The following is a 24,665-nucleotide window of genomic DNA, read 5'->3' on the forward strand; positions in this document are numbered from 1 at the left end:
ATGAAGAGAAGAGAGATGAGCACGAACTCTCTTTTTCCATACAATGTAGTTTTCTCGAGAGAAAGTTGGAATGGCGGTTGCACTGGCATCTTTGGTTAAGGTTGTCATTTTTTTCAGGAAAGGCTTGAGAATAGAAACAGAGCTCTGATACCAATTGATAGGATCAACTTAATCAATAGAGACGAGGGTCTGACGATTGATGAAGGCTTATGAAAAACGGTATGAAAGAAATCTTGTTAGGGATTTATTTCACTTTCTATTCTACGCAAACCCTTGTAAACACTTGAAACAGAATCAAGTGTGGAAATGTTTACTTAGGTTTGAAGCATAAGATGAAAAATGAGAAGATGACAGAAAAGAACAACACAGCAGTTTGTTTATGAATGTTCGGAGAAAACTCTCCTACGTCACCCCTTCTTCTAACCACCAGAAGGATTCACTATAAAATAATTTGAATCAAATACAGTTTGCACACACTTAGCTCACTGTTGAACAGAACACACTCTGTTCAACTTACAAGATGAAGAATATCACTCAGCTAAAGGATGTTTTTGATTCTAACTCTTTCTTGATCAACACACAGTATACTCAAGAAAGCAGCTAACAATTTTAGTAATTTGGATATCACAATGATAGATTGAATTCTCTCTTTATAGTTTCGGCAAGCAAGACGACAGAGAGATTGTCCGTTGTCCTTAGGAATATTTAAATATGCACAGGTACCAACGGTCGAATCTTCAGAATGATACGTGGTACTCTTCCATTGGAACACCTCCATAGTACACAGCAGACTCTGAATACAAGGATCGTGGCCGTACACAATAGGTAGTGCGTCGAATATTCTTTAGAGATTTACCTGCAAAACAAGTAGTGGGAAGGATATTCGCTTATGTGTCATTTGTTGATTGGTTGCATCGGGCTGTCGTACTGATCTTCACTAGAAAGTGGAGCAGGAGTAGCGTACAGCTATAGCACGTGGGTAGGCGGGTGCTAGCTTCAAGCAACTGCTTAAGCAAAACATTAGACGTATTTCAATTAGACGACCTCGTCTAATGAAATCAAACGTCCCCATCTAATAACAGAATCCATTAGACCACCTAGTTTAATGGGATTAGACTTCACGTCTAATTACAATCACTTCAGAATAATCTGAAGGAGTTAGACTGCACGTCTAACTTTCACCAGTTAGACTGCACGTCTAACTTTCACCAATTAGACTTCACGTCTAACTTTCACCAGTTAGACTACACGTCTAACTTTCTCTTTCTATTAGACTGCACGTCTAACTCCACGAGTTAGACTGCACGTCTAATTACGGTTCTACTTCAGATTAGTCTGAAGGAGTTAGACTCCACATCTAACTTTCACAATCCATTAGACTACATGTCTAATTACGGATTCATTAGACTGTACGTCTAACTCCACGAGTTAGACTGCACGTCTAATTACTGATTCATTAGACTGCACGTCTAACTCCACGAGTTAGACTGCATGTCTAATTACGGATTCATTAGACTGCACGTCTAACTCCACGAGTTAGACTGCACGTCTAATTACAGATTCATTAGACTGCACGTCTAACTTCACAAGTTAGACTGCACGTCTAATTAATGATCCATTAGACTGCATGTCTAATTCCGAGTCTATTAGACTGCACGTCTAACTCCACGAGTTAGACTGCACGTCTAATTCCTCTAGTTAGACTACACGTCTAACACCGCTCAGTTAGAATACATGTCTACTTTCTCTAGTTAGATTGCACGTCTAACACCATGCATTTAATACCAAATCTGTCTAATGAACCTCATTAGAACCAAGTCTTATAAAATCTAACTTCGATGCACCTACATCAAAAACAGTTAGACGCATATATAATCCATTCATCATTTCATCATCAAAATTCCTATAGTCAAACTATTTCAACCCTTGGTCAAAATAATTTGACCCAACAAATACGAATTGGGTTTACCCGTTTGCTCTCCTCTAAACGTGGGTTGACCCATTCATAAATTTAAAACGGTTAAAAATAAAATAAAAAATGTTATATGGACGTTTCAAACTTGTAACCTAACAAAACAAATACTACCCTTTAACTAACTAAGCTAATAAGACTTTATATTTTAAATTCTATACAAAATTTGATTTACGTGCGACATTCATAACAATATAATATATATAATAATGCTTAATTTGAAATTTTCGGATTGAGAGTTGTGTTTAATTTGAATATAATGTATATGTGAGAGTAAATAGATATTTGAGTCGGATCGTGGGTTAACTCGCCCATAAATTTGAAACGGTTAAAAATAAAATTAAAAATGTTATATTTATGTTTCAAACTTATAACCTAACAAACACAAGTACAACCATTCAACTAACTAAGCTAATAAGACTTTATATTTTAAATTCTACAGAAAATTTGATGAACGCACGATGTTCATAACAATATAATATATAATAATAATAATAGTAATAATATTGTTTTATTTGAATTTGTCGAGTCGAAAATTGTGATTAATTTGGATATATGTGTGAGAGTAAATAGATACTAGGGTCGAATCATGAGTTGACCCGCTCATAAACTTGAAACGGTTAAAAATAAAATAAAAAATATTATATGTATCGAATGTTGCGAATATTGGAATGCACACGGATAACATAAAAAAAAATCAACAAAAGAACTATAATAATTTTAAGATATGTACTCAATGTGTCTTCTACACAAAATTATAAAATAATTTCAACAATTATAAGTGATATAACGGTTAAAGTTAAAAAAATATTTAAAATAAATGTGACATTTATTTTATTTTTATAAATTTTTGGGTTTAATAAATAATTTATTTTGGATAAAATTGATACAAATTTTATCCTAAATTATTTATTTTAATACCTTGATTTTTTAAAATTAATTTGAGATTAAATGGGTAAACATTTATTTCAATTTTTTTTACTATTATCCTTAATTAATTATGATTAAATTATCAGAATAATTAATCTAATTGATTGTTTGATTAGGTTTTGACCTTGAGTTAATTATTTTTTTGATTTTATTTATTCAAAAATAATTAAAATAATTATTTTTAAATTTATAATTGAATATTTAGAATTTTAGTGTTTACACTAATATAAAATAAATTTAAATATAATATTAAAATAATTAAGTAAATTAAAAAAAATATGTATTAAAAAATATATTACTCTTTTACAAATATTTCTTAAAAGTAAATTTTAATAAAAATAAATTTATAACTCAAGAAACCAAAATTATTAAGATTTCAGGGTTAGATATTTATGTAAAACGTCTTAAATTATAATGAATATTATAATTAAAATAATAAAATAAAAAATATATTTTACTCATAAAATCTAACTAACTAACCGGATATTCATCCTATTTGGTGACAAAAATAGTAAAACTAAGTAATTGAAAAAACTTCGGATTTTTTTTGGAAATTTTTTTACCAAAAAAAATGAGTTGTAAATGAAATTTATCTACTCCTTAATAGGTGACATTATTTTTGTTTAAGAAATTTTGGTCACAATACATTTGTTTAAACTTTCTTTGGAGTTTAACCATGTAAATAATTTATTTGGATTTCTTATTTTTTTTTCTTTGAAAAGTACAAAATAGAGATATGTGTTATGACAACAACCTAATGAATGCCAAGCATTAACAAATTTACATAAATGTTGAGTTGGGTTTAAATCAAACCTAAAAAGAATTTATTATTATTATTTTAATATAACATAATAAAATGAAATTACTCTTTAATTTTTTTAAATAGAATTAATTGTTAGATAAAATATATATATATTTTTTTTAAAATCCAACTTAACTTAGATTTCTAAGTTCTTACATCGTGACAAGTCTAATCAGAGTTCAATGAACGAAAGGTTAAATGTTGATATATAAAAAGAACGAAACTTGACTTGAGTCGATGCACAATTTAAAACGAGATTCCGCCCTATAAATATTTTGATGAACCCAAATTGACGACGTCAATAGATAAGGTTAATTGAAATTTATCGCCTTGATTTTGACCGTCAACATTCTCATGATGCGGAGAGTGCGTTGTATTTTGTTGTTCGGGCACTGCTTCAAGCCGCGCCACTTCGTCGATGAACTCTCCTTTCTTGACCGCAAGTAACTCCAACACCAAGAGTTGTAGTTGAGAATTCGGTGTTCCCGGAGTATACTTTTCTGTTCGTTTTCGAATATGTTCGGCTAGCTTTTGTAGCCGAGCACGCAGTTTCACTATTGCGTGTCGGCTCAAGGCTTCATTTGGATCCTGAGCTTTTGTTAGGTTGATGACTTCCTCCTCCATCTCCATCAACCTTTCGAATTTTTGTCCAGCGGTTAGGCCCGGTAGCATTTGTTTGTAGAATATTTCATTCCGGTACTAGAACCACCGTAAGAATACGTCGGATACCTCCTGGTCTTGCTGATGGATTTCCTCCATGATTCTGCGCACAATTTTCTCGGCCATCTCCTGAGTGTTGTCGTTAGCGTGAACATTTTCTTCCTCAGTGCCCTCTGCACCGGTATCGGCGTTTTCAAGACTGGCCGATTGTTCCTCGTTCATCGGTCCTTTTCCTTTACCGGACTCATTTTCTTCGGTATTCTGTGAAGCGGTTCGGTCAGAACTAGAGGCCGAATCGTCCTCATTTTGCGTTTCGGATGGCGGATCTGCGAATTCTATCGGTTTCTTGCTTCCGGATTTCTCTTTTACCGGAGTTGCCTTTTTAGCGCCTATCTTCTTTCGGCCACCGTTAGAGACCTTCCTGTTGCTCTTCCTTTCCTTGAATTGGCGAGACCTTATGATTTTGCTTGAAGAAAGAAGAACACCTGGACCGGTGTTGATATTGTAGTGGAGCATAATTCCCGAGTGGGATGGCGTATCCCCATGACCGGGTGGAATCCGGTATCACCATTTCCTTTAGGTTGTTGAAAATCTCCTTCACCCAGTTAATTTTGATGCCGTTTAGTAAACCGGCAAGCATCTCGATTTTTGCCTTGGTGAGATTGTCAAAATTTCCCCCTCTTGCCTGGACCGACTTGGTGAAGATGTCACATAGCGGTATGTATTCCGGTCGAAGTGATGATTTCTTTCCGGAGACTTCTACAGGAGCCGCGGTTGTCGAGAGAACCTGGCAAGCCGCCTCGAAGGTTTCTCGATCTAGATCCGCCGAAATGTTGCGTCCTTCTGTTGGTAGGTGTAGGATTTCAGCAACCGACTCTTCGGTTAGGTCGAACTGCTGACCGCCGACGGTTGCGGTTATTGTTCTGCCGGTGAGAGATGCGGTTTTAAAGAATTCCTCAACCGCTTCCTTGTATAGAACAAACGGACCACCTAGGAAGTATTCGAGGCCGGACTCGGAAATCCGGGATAAAACTTGCTTTGCCGGATGTGTGTGTGCTGCTTCAACCTGAAACAAACCAGGATATAGTATACTCCGGGAACACCGAATTCTCAACTACAACTCCGGCAACCTGAATTCGGTGTTCACCAAGGAAGCCCAAATCCGGTTCTGCCTATCCTGTATGTGTGCTGCTTCAACCTGAAACAAACCACTTCCGCGTTTGAATCTTGTTCAAGGGTTTGTGACAGTTTGTGTAGTATTGAAACCCCGGTATTAATCTCTAACCGGATTAATTACCACCTTTGAGTGAGACGAGCTAACCCCGGTCCTCCAGCCGCGACCTAGATCCTAACATTCCTGCTAGCCACTGATCCTTTAGCTTTTGAAGAAGATTTTCTTTTAAAACTCCTTGACTTAGAGTCAAGTTTTAAATTGCCAGACTTGTTAGCTGCTTCTAGCTTATTCTTAAGCGAGCTAACAGTAGGCGGAACATAAGCTATTTCATTTTTGAAAGCAACTTCTTCATGAATAAGATCAGATTCAATGTCAGTCATACTCCCTTTGACAAAACTTATTGGCTTAAACTTGTTAGGTGAGTTGGACTTTTTGCATGACAGGTTAGGGTCATTATTATCAAACCCCAATCCGGATCTAGATCCACCAGGTTTCAACATGTTGATCTGATATTTGACAGATTCTCCGGACCTTGTCCATGCACAGACAACGTAGTTTAATCTTTTGTTTTCAGATGAAAGGGTTTGAATTTGTTCTTTGAGCATCTCATTTTCAGATGAGATCTCTTCAATCTTCTTTTCAAAAAAATTTGACTCTTCAGCTTGAAACATATTTGGTTTGTTTACATCTGGTGAAGATTTAGTTTCATTTAGGTATTCTGCTAGCTTTCTGTACTCGATGACCATGTCATCTAGTGAAGCTACCAGTTGTTCCCTTGAAAACCTTTCGGAAGAGAAGTCAAATACCTCAGTCTCCTGAGTTCTTTCTTCATCTTCTCTTGCCATGAAGCAAGTCATCTCTTCTTCATCACTATCACTGGATGAAAAGTAGGAACCACGGCTGCTTCCTTTGTTCTTCCTGTCACCTGCCATAAGAGCCTTCAGCTCTTTTCCATCATCCTTGGCATCTTCACGTTTCGGCTTTCGGCATTCCGATGCATAATGACATTTATTACCACATTTAAAACAAGTAACATTAGCTTTAGATTTTTTATTGTCATTAGAATTTGAAGAGTCTGAGTTAGAGTTTCTCTTCTTCATGAAGTCGCCAAACTTCTTCACAAAGAGAGACATGGCATCGTTGTTCAGCTGCTGAGCAGCCATCTTCACATCCGGAGCGGTTGGTGGCTCTTCAGCAGTCACCAGCGCCTTGGCAATAATAACGGATGTGGGTTGATCTTCTTCAATCTTACAGTTCAGCTCGAACTCATAGGTCTTGAGATCAGCAAAGAGATCAAAGAGAGAGATCTTGTTAAGATCTTTGGATTCTCTCATCGCCATTGTCTTTATGTCCCATTCCCTTGGAGGAGCACGCATGACCTTGATAGCAAGCTCTCGGTTGTTATAGGTTTTGCCTAGGATAGATAGGGAGGAGACAATCTTGTTGAATCTGGTGTCGAAATCGTTCATTGTTTCACCAGGACGCATCTTGAAGCTGTTGAACTGTTGAGTGGCAACCATGATCTTGTTTTATTTGATTTGCTCGTTGCCCTCACACAGTTGGGTGAGTCTGTCCTAGACCTCTTTGGCAGTATCGTATTCGATAATGTAGTTGAACATGCTGTCATCGAGAGATCTGTACAGAACATCAAGAGCCATGTTGTTGAGGTTGTTCTGCCTCTTTTCATCAGAGGTCCAGTCAACTTTCTCCTTATCAATCTTGATAGGACCTTCTGTGAAAACACTCCACATGTCGTCATGAAGAGAAGAGAGATGAACACGAACTCTTTTCTTCCCAACAATGTAGTTTTCTCGAGAGAAAGTTGGAATGGCTGTAGCACTAACATATTTGGTTATGGTCGACATATTTCAGGAAAGGCTTGAGAATAAAAGCAGGGCTTTGATACCAATTGATAGGATCGGCTTTATCGATAGAGACGAGGGTCTGACTATTGATGAAGACTTATGAAAAATGGTTTGAAAGAAATCTTGTTAGGGATTTAATTCACTTTCTATTCTACGCAAACACTTGTAAATACTTGAAACAAATTCAAGGAGGAATTGTTTACATAGGTTTGAAGCTCAGGATGAAAGATGAAAAGATGACAGAAATGAAGAACACAACAGTTTTGTATGGATATTCGGAGAAACTCTCATACGTCACCCCTTCTTCCAACCACCGGAAGGATTCACTATAATATGATTCGAATCAAATACAATTTACACACACTTAGCTCACTATTGAACAGAACACACTCTGTTCAATATACAATATGAAGAATATCACTCAGCTAAAGGTGTTTTTGATTCTAGCTCTCTCTTGATTCACACACAGTACAATCAGAAAGCAGCTTCATAGTAAAAGACTTGATTTCTCTCTTTGGAATAACAAGCAGAATTGTAGATTAACTCTTTTGTAAAATCTGACAGTTTGTGAGGCAGATTGTCCGTTGTCCTTAAGATTTATTAAATACTGGGCAGGGGCTAACGATCGAATCTTTTAGAATGATATGTGACACTCTTCCATTGTAAAGTCTCCATTGTACACAGTAGGTTTTGAGAACAAGGATCGTGGTCGTACACCACTGGAGTGCGCGAATATTCCATCAGAGATGTACCTGCAAAACAAGTAATATGAGGAAAATTCTCTTACGTGGCATTCGTTGGTTGGTTCCATATAGCTGTTGTACTGATCTTCACTAGAAAGTGGATCAGGAGTAGGGTACAACTATAGCACGTGGGTAGGGGGTGCTAGCTTCAAGCATACTACTTAATCTTAGCATTAGACGTATTTCAGTTAGACGGATTGTGAAAATCAGTCTAATGAAATTAACATCCCCGTCTAAAAACAGAGTCCATTAGACCGCCTAGTCTAATAGAATTAGACTTACGTCTAATTACAATCACTTCAGACTAATCTGAAGGAGTTAGACTTACGTCTAACTTTCACTTAATTAGACTACACGTCCAATTATCCAATAATCATTAGACTGCACGTCTAACTCCACTAAGTTAGATTGCACGTCTAATTTCGGTTCTACCTCAGACTTGTTTGAAAGAGTTAGACTTACGTCTAACTTTCACTAATTAGACTACACATCTAATCTTTCACTAACCATTAGACTGCACGTCTAACTCCACTAAGTTAGACTGCACGTCTAATTCCAGTTCTACCTCAGACTTGTCTGAAGGAGTTAGACTTACGTCTAACTTTCACAATCCATTAGACTGCACGTCTAATTTTCTCATTCCAATAGACTGCACGTCTAACTCCGCTGAGTTAGACTGCAAGCCTAATTTCAAATATATTAGACTGCACGTCTAACTCCACTGAGTTAGACTGCACGTCTAATTCCGTATATATTAGACTGCATGTCTAACTCCACTGAGTTAGACTGCACATCTAATTCCGTATACATTAGACTGCACGTCTAACTCCAATGAGTTAGACTGCACGTCTAATTCCGAGATCTATTAGACTGCACGTCTAACTCCGCTGAGTTAGACTGCACGTCTAATTCCGAGATCTATTAGACTGCACGTCTAACTCCGCTGAGTTAGACTGCACATCTAATTCTTTGCATTCATTAGACTGCACGTCTAACTCCACTAAGTTACACTGTACATCTAATTCTTTACATTCATTAGACTGCACGTCTAACTCCACTAAGTTAGACTGTACGTCTAATTCTTTGCATTCATTAAACTGCACGTCTAACTCTGTTGAGTTAGACTGCACGTCTAATTCTTTGCATTCATTAGACTACACGTCTAACTCCGTTGAGTTAGACTACACGTCTAATTCTTTGCATCTGGTGACGAGATCGGTCTAATGACCCTCATTAGAGCCAAGTCTTATGAAATATGATTTCGATACACCTGCATCAAAACACATAATTCATTTCATCATCAAAATTCTAATGGTTAAATTATTTCAACACTTAGTCAAAATAATTTGACCCAACATCATAATAATATAATATATATATATATAATAATAATGATTCATTTGAATTTGTCGGGTCGAAAACTGTGATTAATTTGGATATATGTGTTAGAGTAAATGGATACTTGGGTCGAATCATGTGTTGACCCGCTCATAAATTTGAAACGGTTTAAAATAAAATAAAAAATATTATATGTATCGAATGATGGGAAGATTGGGATGCACACGAATAACATAAAAAATAAAAAAAAAATTCAACAAAAGAATTATATTAATTTTAAAATATGTACTCAATGTGTCCTATACACAAAATTATAAAATTATTTCAACAATTATAAGTGATATAGCGGTTAAAGTTAAAAAAATATTTAAAATAAATGTCACACATTTATTTTATTGTTATAAATTTTTGGGTTTAATAAATAATTTATTTTGGATAAAATGGATAAAAATTTTATCCTAAATTATTTATTTTAATCCTTGATTTATTTTAATTAATTTGAGATGAAATGGGTAAACATTTATTCCAATTTTTTTTACTATTATTCTTAATTAATTATGATTAAATTATCACAATAATTAATTGTTTGATTAGATTTTGGCCTTGAGTTAATTATTTTGATTTTATTTATTTAAAATAATTATTTTTTAATTTATAATTGAATATATAGAATTTTAGTGTTTATTAATATAAAATAAATTTAAATATAATATTAAAAGAATTAAGTAAATTAAAAAAAAAATATGTATTAAAAAATATATTACTCTTTTACAAATATTTCATAAAAGTAAATTTTAATAAAAAAAAAATTATAACTCAAGTAACCAGAACTATTAAGATTTCAGGGTTAGATAATTATGTAAAACTTTTTAAATTATAATGAATATTATGATTAAAATAATAAAATAAAAAATATATTTTATTCATAAAATCTACATAACTAATCTGGAGATTCATCCTATTTGGTGACAAAATTAGTAAAACTAAGTAATTGAAGAAACTTTGGAATTTTTTTTGGAAATTTTTTTACCAACAAAAATGAGTGGTAAATGAAATTTATTTACTCCTTAATTGTTACATAATTTTTTTTAAGAAATTTTGGTCACAATACATTTGTCTAAATTTTATTTGTAGTTTAACCATGTAAATAATTTATTTGGATTTCTTTATTTTTTTCTTTGAAAAGTACAAAATAGAGATATGTGTTATGACAACAACCTAATGAATGCCAAGCATTAACAAATATACATAAATGTTGAGTTGGGTTTAAATCAAACCTAAAAAGAATTTATTATTATTATTTTAATATAATATAATAAAATGAAATTACTCTTTAATTTTTTTTAAAAAGAGTGATAGAAGGAGAGAATTTGAGAGAGAATGGGGAGGAAATGATGTGTCACTACATTACTTGGTTAGAAAAAGGATAAAAAGTGAGGAGAGAGAAGAGAGATATTTTTTTTTATTTTTTTGGCTAATCAAATTGCGCCCACATCATTCCCTCTCTCAATCATTTCTTTTTTTTTTAAATAGAATTAATTGTTAGATGAAATATTTTTTTTTTTTTTTTTTTTAAATCTAACTTAATTTAGATTCTTAAGTTCTTACTTCATGACAAGTCTAATCAGAGTTCGATAAACGAAATGTTAAATGTTGATATATAAAAAGAACGAAACTTGACTTGAGCCGAAGCACAATTTAAAACGAGCTCTATAAATATTTTGATGAACCCAAATTGACGCGTCAATAGATAAGGTTAATTGAAATTTATTGAAAAATTTAAAGTTTCTTATAAATTTTCTTTTATAATAGTCTTTAGACCAATTTCTTCTTTATAAATAGTTGCATGGGAATGGAGTAATCACTATGTACCACAAAATTAATTCCCTCCCGCAAAAAAAAAAATAAAATCCCGTATATACCAAACGTTTTCCATATTTTCATATAAATAGAACCAGACTTTTGTTCACTTTCCGCCGCTGCAACTGTTTGTTGATTGCAGACAGCACCCTTCTTCTATCTTAATTATATGGAGGCCTTAAGCTTTACTCTTTCACATCCAGCTTTTCTCCGTTCCAATTTGTCAAATCCATTGAAATCGCCCAGCAATGACACTTTCAAGGCAGCTACCACTAAGCTTAGGAGGTCTGTAGTTTCCGCTACCCTCTCCAAATCAACGGCTGAGGTCTCCGTAAAAGCATCACTCGCGCCGCCATTGCAGCTAAATCCATCGCTTCCCTCATTGTCTTTGTTGAAAGTATCTCCTGATTCTCTCCAATATCCCGCTGGATACCTAGGCGCAGTGCCCGACGGCGTCGCCTCTTCCGGTGGTGATGGTATTCCTAATGCCATGGATTACTTGACCAATGTTTTAACTTCTAAGGTTTACGATGTTGCTGTTGAATCGCCGTTACAGTACGCACCCAAGCTGTCGGAGAGAATGGGTGTGAAGGTCTTGCTGAAGAGAGAAGATCTACAACCCGTAAGTCTCTCCCAGAAAATTTTCATAAAGTTATTCATTTTGCTGTTAACATGGGTAGTACTTGTGTCAATTTCTTGAGAATTTGCTAGATGTAAATTTAAGTTCTTTAATTGATCCAATGCATCAACATCAATTTCTTTTGGCTTAGGCGTTTATGATGAGCCTATTTGTAAATTGGTACTTGGTCATCATTTGAAAGTGATATTTTTTCTTGTCGTTTGGGATAAGATTATTTTTATCAATCATAATACATCTTAATTTCTAAATTATTGTGATTTTTGTCCAACATAATCATGATTCACATGAAAAAGTGTATAACAAAACAGTCCGGTATGTCCTTTCCTGTTCGTTGTAGGTGTTCTCCTTCAAGCTTAGAGGAGCTTACAATATGATGGTTAAGCTTCCAAAGGAACAGTTGAAAAAAGGGGTTATTTGCTCATCTGCTGGAAATCACGCCCAAGGTGTTGCACTATCTGCTCAGCAGTTAGGGTGCAATGCAGTGATTGCGATGCCTGTTACTACTCCAGAGATCAAGGTTGAATTGTGTCTAATTTTAGTAATTTAATTCTTGGATTGGTTTTTTTCTTTATCATACCAGTTCTTTCCTTTTGTTTGGTTATATTGAACAGTGGAAGTCAGTTGAGAGACTTGGTGCTACAGTTGTTCTTGTGGGTGATTCATATGATGAAGCACAAGCATATGCAAAGGCACGGGCTGAAGCTGAAGGTCGTACTTTTGTACCTCCTTTTGATCACCCTGATGTTATTGCGGGTCAGGCCACAGTTGGAATGGAAATTATACGTCAAATGAAAGAACCAGTGCATGCTATTTTTGTGCCTGTAGGAGGTGGTGGGCTAATTGCTGGTATAGCTTCATATGTAAAGAGGGTTTGCCCAGAGGTTTGTTGTTCATTTAGCATTGTTAGTTATGCTCTTCAACTTTATCTACCTAGCAATTTTGAACTTTATATTGACGTATTTTGAAGACAATGAAACCCCCAACAAAAAAAGCATTACAAATATAGGGTGTAAAGCTGGATAAAAGACAAGACTAGGCATAATCTATTTCGATAGTAGTAAATTTACTCGTGTAATATAAAATGAACCTAATGCCCTCAAACTCCTTTTAATGAGTGTAAAATCGACCACATGTAAAATTGAATGCAAGTTTTGTGTTTTCCCTTCTGTTTTTCCTAATACTATTCAATAATCCATCATTCACATATTAACCCTTTTTTGTCTAATTTAATATTTTAGAAAATGAAGGCCGAGCATAAACTAGAGGGTAACACAAGAAAGATGAAAATGAGTTAATAATATATTCATCTTGAAGTATTGAGATTCCGAGAGTATTTTGATAAAAATGCTTTTTTATGGTTTCATTTTCTTTTTCTCTCTTGTTGATTAATTCATGGAAAATTTTATCATGACTTGTAATGTATTGGTTTGGATTTTTCTCCCACGGACAGTGTGACTTTTGCGTTAGTTGTGGTGTAATTAAAAGTTTTTCCATCATTTCAAGAAAAAATAAGTTGTTATCCATGGGATAAAGAGATTAACAAGTTTGTAAGAACTAATGGAGGGGAGATGAGAATTGCATTCAATTTAATTGATGGTTGATTTTTTATCCTATTAAGGAAAGCTGGACGGTAATCATGTTCCATTTATAGTACAATAATAGATTTTTTCGTATTGAAAAAAGTTATATTTAAGTTTGCCTTTTTTCTCCTATGGTAGCATTAATGAGGTAGTATGGCTGAGGCATGCGGGTTGCTCACATATATGAGAATATGTTATAGGAACCATAGCTCAAACAAAAGTATCCAAGAAGATAATTATGACTTGTAATTTCATATTTATAAACAATAAAATCATTAAGATTCAAGAGGTGACCCTCGTTGTATTTGTTCCATTTGGATTCAAAGATGGTCTTTGTGAGACTTTATTCTATCACGACAGTTGTATTTGTTCCATTTGGATTCAAAGATGGTCTTTGTGAGACTTTGTTCTATCACGACATCATTTGTAACATTTTGGACCTTACTATAGGCTATAAATATCAAATAAAGCAACTAGGCCACTATACTTAAACCTTGAAATGCATAACGATTTATTTTTGTTGCTTTCTTCTAAGAAAAAAGGCTGATAGACACTCATTCAGTTCCAATTTCTTGTTTTTCTTCTCTTTTGCTACATGTTTTCCTCCACAGCATGCATTCATTTTGACCTTCACTTAGGTTCCTTAAATGCTGTCAATTGTCATGCATCTAATTGGTACTTGATATCTGCACAGGTAAAGATTATAGGTGTGGAGCCTACCGATGCAAATGCCATGGCATTATCATTGCATCATGGAGAAAGAGTTATACTTGATCAAGTTGGAGGTTTTGCAGATGGTGTTGCTGTCAAAGTTGTTGGTGAAGAGTCCTTTCGTCTATGTAGAGAATTAATAGATGGGATAGTACTTGTCAGCCGAGATGCTATTTGTGCTTCTATAAAGGTAAGATCCACTAACCTCTCTTAATCTCAAACTAATAGTTTTTGTTAATTCACTGTCTCATCTTTTGATGCAACAACTTGTGATTGTAATGGTAGTAATATGATATATTAGTATGGTAATTACTATGTTAGTAACTTATAAATAGTAAGTGTATGCATTATTTTGTTCCATGAATAAATAGTTATTGAATCTGAATTATCTCTCTCAGGTTTAGGCCATTCTTAGTCTCATCTATATTTCTTCTACAAATCCTAGATATCCTAAATTAGAATATATGTTTGGTCAGAAACAGATTAATCAAATTTCTCATACAGGACCTCTTCCATCTAGCTGTGACCCTTTGTTTACAATGGTCTCTTCTTTTCATGCTGATGTTGTATAACAGATTAGTGATATAAATAATTGCAGGACATGTTTGAGGAGAAAAGGAGCATTCTGGAACCTGCAGGTGCTCTTTCTCTGGCTGGAGCTGAAGCTTACTGCAAATATTATGGTCTTAAGGAAGGAAATGTTGTGGCCATAACCAGTGGAGCCAATATGAACTTTGATCGACTAAGAATAGTGACTGAACTTGCAAATGTTGGTAGGCAACGGGAGTCTGTTCTTGCAACATTTTTGCCCGAGGAGCCAGGAAGCTTCAAAAGTTTTTGTGAACTTGTGCGTATCTTCTTGAATCATTAATTAAGGGCTTGTTTTATATGGTTTGTTTGGATTTAATCTAAATAAACCACTGTTCCCTCATTAATCACTTTCATCACATCAACCTTAAATACCAAATTACCCTAACTTTTTTTTTATAACATTTCAAAATTTTAGATACTAAAGATATATTTGTCACCTTACTCAATTAATCCAATTAACGCACTCTTTACATCAAACAAGATTTTTTTTTTTCAACTTATCTGTTTATTTGCAAAAATCAAGATCAAACAAGCTTTAAGTTTCTCCTCTTGTGTGCTTATAATATGTGGACTCTCTTGGTTTTGCAGGTTGGTCCCTTGAATATAACAGAGTTTAAATATAGATATAACAGGGAAAAGAATAAAGCATTAGTTTTGTACAGGTAAAGTTAGATTTCTTTCTTTTAGTATTTGAAAAACTTTGATACTGTCCAACTTTTGTCCCCCTTCTCTCCTCCCAATTACATGTTTTCCTTGATCTAGGTAATTTGTATTTCTAAAACAATCTCCTTTGCAGTTTAGTTGGTTTATATTGGAAGTCGTCTCATGTTTCTTATTAGGCTACCAACGTATTTGTAGTTTCTTGTTTTCTAATTTCCAGTGTTGCTCTTCATACTGTTCTTGAACTTGGAGCATTGGTGGAGAGAATGGAGTCTTCTCAACTTAAAACCATTAATCTGACAAGCAATGACTTGGTTAAAGATCATTTGCGTCATCTGGTAATTTCTTGCCATACATTTTATCTTTCATAACTTGTGTTCAATACAGTGACTACCAAGTTTGTACTCATTCTAAAGAGAAATCACGTTGTCATTGAAAAATTATCAAAGTTAAAAGTGATTATTTTCGTTTGGTATAAAATTGTTTTCTGGGTCATGATCCAAATAATATCAAGATTTTTTGTTCCAATTTGTAATAATTAGTTTCTAAATCATGATCCATATTATTTTCTAGACCATTGTGATTTTTCTAAGGTGGAGGAGCATTTATAATCTAACTTTTCTTTCTTTATGAACATATCTCAGATGGGTGGCCAATCAAACGTTGAGAATGAACTTCTTTGTCGGTTTGTTTTCCCTGAAAGACCAGGTGCATTAATGAAATTTCTTGATGCATTCAGCCCAACTTGGAACATTACCTTGTTCCATTACCGTGGACAGGTTTAACTTTCTAGCATTTGTATTTCTGTTATTTTTATCGACATTTGGCCCTTCTTATTGTTTGTTATATTTTCCTTTCATCAAAATGTTGAGTAGGGCGAAATGGGTGCTAATGTATTGGTTGGCATTCAAGTTCCACCAAATGACACTGATGAGTTTCAATCTCGAGCTAACAATCTGGGTTACGACTATGCGGTTGAGTCCAGAAATGATGCATTCCATCTCCTAATGCAGTACTGAGGTATCAGCTTTACGGAAATCATGAACTTGTATCATTTGACAGCAAGCTGTTCAATTATTTTTGTGTATTAGTTGGATGTTCCAGTTTCATCCAGAAAGGGGCTAAATTCCATTGGCATGTATAGTATAGTTGGCTGAACTTGTATTCTCTAATTATTTGTTTGATAGGAAAATGAGTTAGTTCTTAAAACTTTCCTGCAAACTTATGTATTAACCATCACTAAAACAACAAATCAACAATTTTCATTTTATTACCACCATATCAAATCCTCAATTTTCTTCAGTTCCTTTTTGTTAAATATGACAAATATTGATGTTCAAAATCTCTATTCTATACATACGTTCAAATGTTGCTAGCATGTTGACAAACTCAGAAGAAAATATAACCCCTTTAAGAATTTTTGCCTACAGAACATATGGTTTAGGTAAATACACTATGTTGTCTTAGATAGCAAGGACTTGTGTTCATAGCCTCAGAGTCTGTGAAACCGGAAACCATTTGTAAATTTCCTCATGGTCATAAACTTCAATTGTTTCAATAAATTCTCATATTTTCTAAGTTTTCATAGAAATATTGCATAGTTAGGAATTGCTTACACTTTTCACCGGCTTGACTTAGTAGTTTCTCATTCCACTATCTACATTCTTTGTAATTCTGACCGCAAATTCTTTGTTAGGACTTAGGAATATCTAGTTATTTTGTTTGAATTGTTCTTATTTTTTTTGTGTTATAATGTATACCTCTATTGCATTTATAAATAAAATTGTATTTTTTATAAGAAAAACAAGAGCAAACTGAATTTATAACAAATTTAAAATAAATTTGTACAATGAACTTCAAAATCATAAAAGAGATTTATTTTTCAAATTTGAATTCCTTAATTATGTTATTATATATAAGACTTCTTTAGATTATAACAAAAGCTATATTAATTATGACATGTTACAGACATTTTTAAATCTCATGTGATGTCTGAAAACACCACATCTTAGCTAATTAGTTCTAAAGCTGAACTTACCTTTCAATGAACTCTGAATTTATAATGAATTGTTTCTTCCCAGAAAATTGTTGAAGCAAAAAGAAGCCTTTGCAAACACGCGGTTTTAATACTAACATTATGTTTGATTAAAAATAATCTGGATGTGCAATGGTTTAACAATACCAATATGAATATCATATTTAGACTTGGCAGACCATTTCTTATTATTTTGTTATTAGTTTAGTTGTTATATATAATAATAATAATAATAATAATAATTATTATTATTATTATTATTGAGGTTAGATTACAGAGTTCTCCTACAATAATGAACTACTCGTTTTATAAGAATAAATAAGTCACTTTTTTTTTGTTATCAGGTTCACCTGTTCTCAAAACTGGAACCAGTTAATTAAAAATGATAAGATTAAAAATAAAATAAAAATGATATATAGGTATTAAACTTGAAATATATATTTATATTTGTAACACTAACCAATTAAGTTATTTTAATTTTAATGTCTCACTATTTATTCCTTAGTACAAAACCAACGTCAGGCCAGCTCGATGGATCTCAGGTTATTTGAAGGGATGTTTTAAATTTTATCAATTTTCTTTTATAAATATACATATTTTTTTTTTATTAATTTCTTATAACTTTATTTTTAATATTTTTTTGTATCAAGATTAATTTTAAAAAAATTGTAACATCTAATTTTTGACATTTTTAAAAAAAAATTTGACTTGAATGTCGATACCAATAACCAGTGGCGGACCCAGAAATATTTTCTCGGGGGGGCCAAATACATAATAAAGTAGCATTTTTTGGCTATCAAATAAATGCATTTTTTAATTAAAATTTTACTCGATAATTACATAAAAATATTAATAAGCACAATTACTAAATTATTCTTGTCCATGAGTCGGTACAAAAGAAGACAAATATCTTCATTACGTTGACTATACCAATCAATCAATTCAATAAAATTTCCTTTATTTGATGAACTACTTGACTCATCATGTCCTCGAAAAGGTAATCCTTGCCTCAATAGAAAGCGTGTTACATCAAATATTGTCGTTAAACATGTGTGATAATTTATTTCTATATCACGACCATGTGTACGTAAAACGTTTCTCACGTTATGTCTTTGATCTTAAAATGATTCAAATTGAATTCTAGCTTCATTATGACAACTATTTGAAGTTCTCATATGACGATTGAATCTTTCTAATGCTATTTTCCAATTTTTGTACTCATCTCCTATAAATGTATCATCTACGTTTTCTCTATTTAAAGGTTTGAAAAGATAACACCAAAAACAAAATGATGCATCTTTTGATATGCTCTAACCATGTATATTTGATCAGTAACATTAAAATCATTAGTAGGCTCATTAATTGATTGAGAATACTTATGTTGGTCATGTGATGTAGAAGTACAAATTCATTTATAGAACATCTTCATTATTCTATATCCTACATAAAATAAATGATTAAAAATAAATATGTGTCACAACCCCTAAATAAAATCTAACAAATACATTTATTTGTTGAAATAATTTAAAATTAATTTAAAATTAAGAAATATAAAATAATATTTTACCCTTATATTTATATAAATGGTTATTTTACCCTTATATTTATAAGTAATTTGTATTATTAATTATATTAAAATTAATAAAATATATATATATATATAAATAAATTATAATATAAATGTAGTTTTAAAATAAATAATAATATTATATGATTTTCATTATTTTATATATAATTCTTTATATTTTAACTTATATAAATAAATGTTATTTATATATTAACTAAAATTTATGTATTATTATAAATATTGTATTTTAGAAAATATTTTTTTTTTGTATAAAATAAAATATTAATAATAATTACTTTAATGAAATTAGAATGCTATAATTATGAATTAATTTTTTTTATTAATTTTTATAAAAGGAATGGTTAATTTATTATAAATATTAGAAAATAGTGTTGATATAAAATAAAAATTTTATAAAAAGAAGTGTGAGGTTATAATTATAGTAGAGGCAGGGTTTGATCACCTGACCTCTACTATACATTTCAACTCTAAAACCACTCAGACAAAGCCTTATTTGATAAACATATATATAATATCTTAAAAGTTTTACCTTGGGGAGGCCCGGGCCCCCCAAGGCCCCACTTGTAGGTCCTCCACCGCCAATAACTCACGTTCTTGAAAAAAGATGACGAACCAAAATGGAAGGTATTTTATTTTGTCGATTTTGCTAAGTTCTGTAATTTACTTTTCTCTCGAATTTCGTAAAACGAGGAGAGAAAATGACATTTCTCGAAGGTCGTCTTGTCTAAAAATGAGATGAAAAAACAAAAATACGATTTAACAAAATACCAGCCTAACTTTGACTTTTGAGAGTTGCCACCCAATTTTTCTTTGAGAGAAATTGAGAAAAACAAGATTTTTGTGAAAATGTGTAACGTCTAAAAAATCAACTCATGGAGAAGAGTTTGAAAAGTCGATTAGGTGTCGCCCATAACTCATATTCCTCTCGAATCTCGAGTGAGATGAGGAACCAATAGGCTAAAGTAACAAAAGATTTGAAGTCGATTTCATTAAACCCCGTTGCTTACCTTTTTCTCAAACCTTGTAAAATGAAACGAGAAAACGACTTTCTTGGAATTCGCTTGAAGTGAGGTGAGAAACTAAAATATAGTTCAATAAAATTAAGACTAGTTTTGACTTTTTAAAGTCGTCACCCGATTTACTACTCGAGAAATTGGAAAAAAAAATATTTTACGTTTTGAACGTGACTTAAAGATTCTGATTTTGTTCGGTACTTGGTTACACGTGAGGATCTCGATGTTATGTTTCACATGCCCATTAAACAATGGTCTCTACTATAAACTTTCGAACATTTTATAAAAGTTATAGCATAGTATATAAAAATTAAATAAATAATTAAACTCGAGAAAAATATCTATAGGCTAAGATCGAATATCGAGAAAACCTAAAAAAAAATTAAAGTTAGAAAATCAAATATAATCCAAACAAGAATAAGAATAAATATTTTTTATATTTTTGTTGAGAAATATTTATTTAAATATTTTATATTTTTTGGAATTAAATTATAGGTTCTAACACAAATAATTAAAAAAATAGGATAAGATAGAAACAAATAAAGCCTTATTAGGCCCTATTGATTGGATCAACTAGACCACTAGCTGAACCACTTCGCGAGACGGCGAACGGGGTGCAATTCGGCGAAGACATGGACCGAGACAAGCATGGGTTAGGCTGGGTGGTTAGGAAGGTTCTTAGGGATCTTGGGTTCGAATCCTAAGAGGCGTTATTGTTTTTTAAATTTTATGGCGCATGTGAAGGTATAGATAGAAGGTGAGGCCAATGATTATAGGGATGGCGCATTGGCGCGAGGCTTGGACTAAGTGCTGAGCATTGGGTCATATGTCTTTGGTTTGAACCCCTCAATTTTTTTTGTTTCACTACAAGCGTTAGGCGGAGAGACACATGGGTGGGTAGGAGGCTTTGCCTTAGGGAATAAAAGAAATACATATGCCGGTGCTAAGTCTCGATCTCTCATCGAATGCTTGGCTTGGAAGGAAATTGCACAATCATTCAATCGATGCCTCCTCACGGTCACTCCACAATAATGGGAAATTTGATGAAATGTCCCCCATAACAGGGGAAATTCCAAAAAGGGCCCCCGCCTACTAATGTTGGCAAAAAGGGCCCTTTTGCCCTGCGAAATGTCAGAAATACCCCTTCGGCGCCAGTTTTTACGCTCATAGACGCGAATTACCAATCACGCGATTTTATCTAAATCGCGTGAGTTCATCACCGCGATTTAGATGAAACGCGTGATTGGTAATTCGCGTTTTTAAATGTACGGGAATTACCAGCCACACGTTTCATCTAAATCGCGGTGATGAACTCACGCGATTTAGATTAAATCGTGTGCATGGTAAATCGCGTCTTTAGTCTTATATATAATTTTCCGGCCCTAATTTAAAACAAAACCACCCCGATTCTCCCTCCCACTCCGACTTCTAAAACCACGTCTTCTCAACTGCCGACTTCCTTCAACATCGATCAAGATCATCGTTCCTCGTCCAACATCATCGACTTTCCACTCTATTCGACATCATCGTCTTTTTCCGCCGTCTATTCGACATATTCCGGTGAGTTTAGGGCTTTCAGTGTTAGGGTTAGGGTTTAGAAGTGTATTATCCCGTTATATTGATTTATATTGATGTATTTAGGGTTTAGGGTTTGGTTCTGGTTTCGTTTATGTGTGTAAATTCTTTTAGTGTGTATATGACGAGTATTGTATCAATGTTCTTATTCTGAATGCATGCATTTCACGCTTATTCATTCATTTCTCGTTTAAGAAATGGCATTTCCGTGTTTGTTATGTTCTTGTGAAGAAATGGTATTTTTGTGTTTTCTTTGACTGTGTAGGCTTAGGGTTTACCTTTTGTTGCTTTACTGCTTAATTTTCGTCTGTTCTTACTCTGCTTTACTGCTTTACGTTTAATAGAATGCCAATGAGACAGGATGAGTTTTTGATCTAATAAATGACACATCATATGCTTAATGTATTTAGAACTGTCCATTACTGCACCTTAATGTATTACTGCACCTTTACTGCACCTTAATCTATTAAGAAATTTGCAAGCATTTCTCAATGGTTAATTCGATTTGCTTATTCCCATCTTCTTCCTTGTTTTGTAGATGGAGTCCACTACAATACCCGAGTTTGCTGGGAGGGTATCTTGGAAAACCAATATGGGAAATATTGCTGCCAAGTTTGCGAAGATGAATCTAACTGAAAGGGTAGAGGAAACCCAATTCAGATTCTTATTCAAAGGGCACCCGTTACTGCGTTTCTCAGGAATGATTATACACCACATGCTCCTCAAGAAGTCCAGCTCAAATTCTATGGAGATGAAGTTCCTTGTGAATGGAGAAGAGTTGTGCTTCGGGATGAGGGAGTTTGCATTGGTTACAGGTCTCAATTTTGGGAGATTCCCTACGAAGCAAACAGTTTTCAACCAGGTTGAAGAATCTCCAACTTTGGTTCTTAAATATTTTAAACGTATTCCACTTATTAGAATAGGAGACCTTCATTCAAAATTCCTGTCCTGCTCTGATAGGGAAGATGCATGGAAATTGGGGCTGGTATACCTTGTTTCCCATTATCTCTTTGCCCTTGACCCGAGGAGGATAATAAATATGAAACTCTTCAGCATGGTCGATGACATCGACACCTTCCTCAATTTTCCATGGGGAAAGGTGGCCTTTAGAGCAACCATGAAGGGTTTGACCAAAGACCTTGATCGCTACAGGAAGCTATATCTGCAGAAGAAGAATGCTGCCTCGGGGAAGAAGAACAAAGACAAAGACAAAGATGTCGATGTTTCTTATACCGTATATGGGTTTGCACTAGCCTTACAAGTGTGGACTTATGAGGTGATCCAAACGTTTGTCCCCAATCTTTCAATTAAAACGACGCTTCAAACGGAAGAGCCTGTCTTCCCAAGGATAATACAGTACAAATCAAAGAGGAAGAGCACTGCCTCTGATCTTCACACTGCCCTGCAAGGCACGATTGTTAAGAAAATGGAATTGTCTGAAGAAGAGAAGATCTTATATGCTGGGGATGACTTTGAAGATATGGGAGGTAATGTTTATGATGTCTTTTTTGATCTTGACTGCAGAAAGAGGAAATTTGGAGATATTGACGATGGAGTTCCTCATAAAAAAACTGTCATGAGGAAGAAAAGACAAATTACTCCAGCCAAAGCCAAACCTTCCACAAGAAGAAGAACCCGCACCCCTACCCCCAGCACCAGCACCAGCACCAGCACCAGCAGCTCTTATTCTGTCGAGAGCGCCACGAGTAGAAAAGACGAAGAAGAAGACGAAGAATCCTCTCCCCCAACTCCAACAGCAACAACTCCCCACGATAGATGTAGATTGGATGAACTTTCGAAGGAGCTAAATGAATTCAAAACTGTAATGAGAAACGAAATAACTCTCTTCAAAACTGAAATGAGAAGTGAAATAAGTCTCATCAAAACCGAAATGAGAGCTGAAATAATTCTCATTAAACGGATGTTAGAGCAACTACAGCAAGGGGAGAAAAAGAAGGAGAATGATGAAGAAAAGGACGAGGGGGATTTTGAGGTGAACACTGAGGTATGAGTTTGAATGATGATAAATTTCGTTCATTTGGCATTTCTTGCATTTGGTCTAATTAAATAATTTTTTCTTTTTTGTAGGATGGGAAGGGAGACAATGATGTGCTGATTTTGGAGAAAGACAATGTTGGGCTTGTGGAGGAGAATGAAGTTGAGGTATGTATTTCTTGCATTTCCTTGCATTTGGATAATTGGTGCATTTCTTGCATTTGGACTAATTGAAGGCTTTTCTGGTTTTTGTAGGATGGACAGGAGGAAGACAATAATGTGCTGATTTTGGAGAAAGACAATGTTGGGCTTGTGGTGGAGAATGAAGTAGAGGTATGTATTTCTTGCATTTCCTTGCATTTGGATAATTGGTGCATTTCTTGCATTTGGACTAATTGAAGGCTTTTATGGTTTTTGTAGGATGGACAGGAGGAAGACAATGTTGGGCTTGTGGAGAAAAACAATGTTGGGGAGGACAATGAAAATGAAGAGAAGACAGTTGAAGATGGTGTTAAAAATACTGAGGTATGCATTTCTTGCATTTGGTGCAATTCGCGCACTTTTCCTAATTCTTGCATTTGGACTAATTGAAGGGCTTTTCTGTTTATTGTAGGATGGACAGGAGAAAGACATTGTTGGGCTCTTGGAGAAAAACACTGTTGGGGAGGACAATGAAAATGAAGAAAAGTCAGTTGAAGATGTGGAAAAAAATTTTGAGGTATGCATTTCTTGCATTTGGTGCAATTCGCGCACTTTGCCTATTTCTTGCATTTGGACTAATTGAAGTGCTTTTCTGGTTTTTGTAGGATGGGCCGTTGTTGGAGATGGAGAATGTTGGGAATTTGGGGGAGAAGACAGTTGAAGATGGTGAAAACAATACTGAGGTATGCATTTCTTGCATTTGGTGCAATTCGCGCACTTTGTCTATTTCTT

General features: G+C 34.0%; 1 protein-coding gene across 1 annotated transcript; it reads left to right on the forward strand.

Annotated features, from left to right (window-relative positions):
- The first annotated feature begins 11,451 nt into the window (after positions 1-11,451).
- Positions 11,452-16,828, forward strand: LOC124935810 (threonine dehydratase 1 biosynthetic, chloroplastic-like). The gene is made up of 9 exons (XM_047476237.1): positions 11,452-11,966; positions 12,322-12,501; positions 12,596-12,865; positions 14,259-14,465; positions 14,874-15,122; positions 15,455-15,528; positions 15,747-15,864; positions 16,171-16,305; positions 16,402-16,828. The coding sequence occupies exons 1-9, from the start codon at positions 11,514-11,516 to the stop codon at positions 16,543-16,545; spliced, it is 1,830 nt and encodes a 609-aa protein (XP_047332193.1). The 5' UTR covers positions 11,452-11,513; the 3' UTR covers positions 16,546-16,828.
- Positions 16,829-24,665: the final 7,837 nt, after the last annotated feature.

The sequence above is a fragment of the Impatiens glandulifera genome, chromosome 4, assembly GCF_907164915.1.
Source record: "Impatiens glandulifera chromosome 4, dImpGla2.1, whole genome shotgun sequence".
Lineage (NCBI taxonomy): Eukaryota > Viridiplantae > Streptophyta > Magnoliopsida > Ericales > Balsaminaceae > Impatiens > Impatiens glandulifera.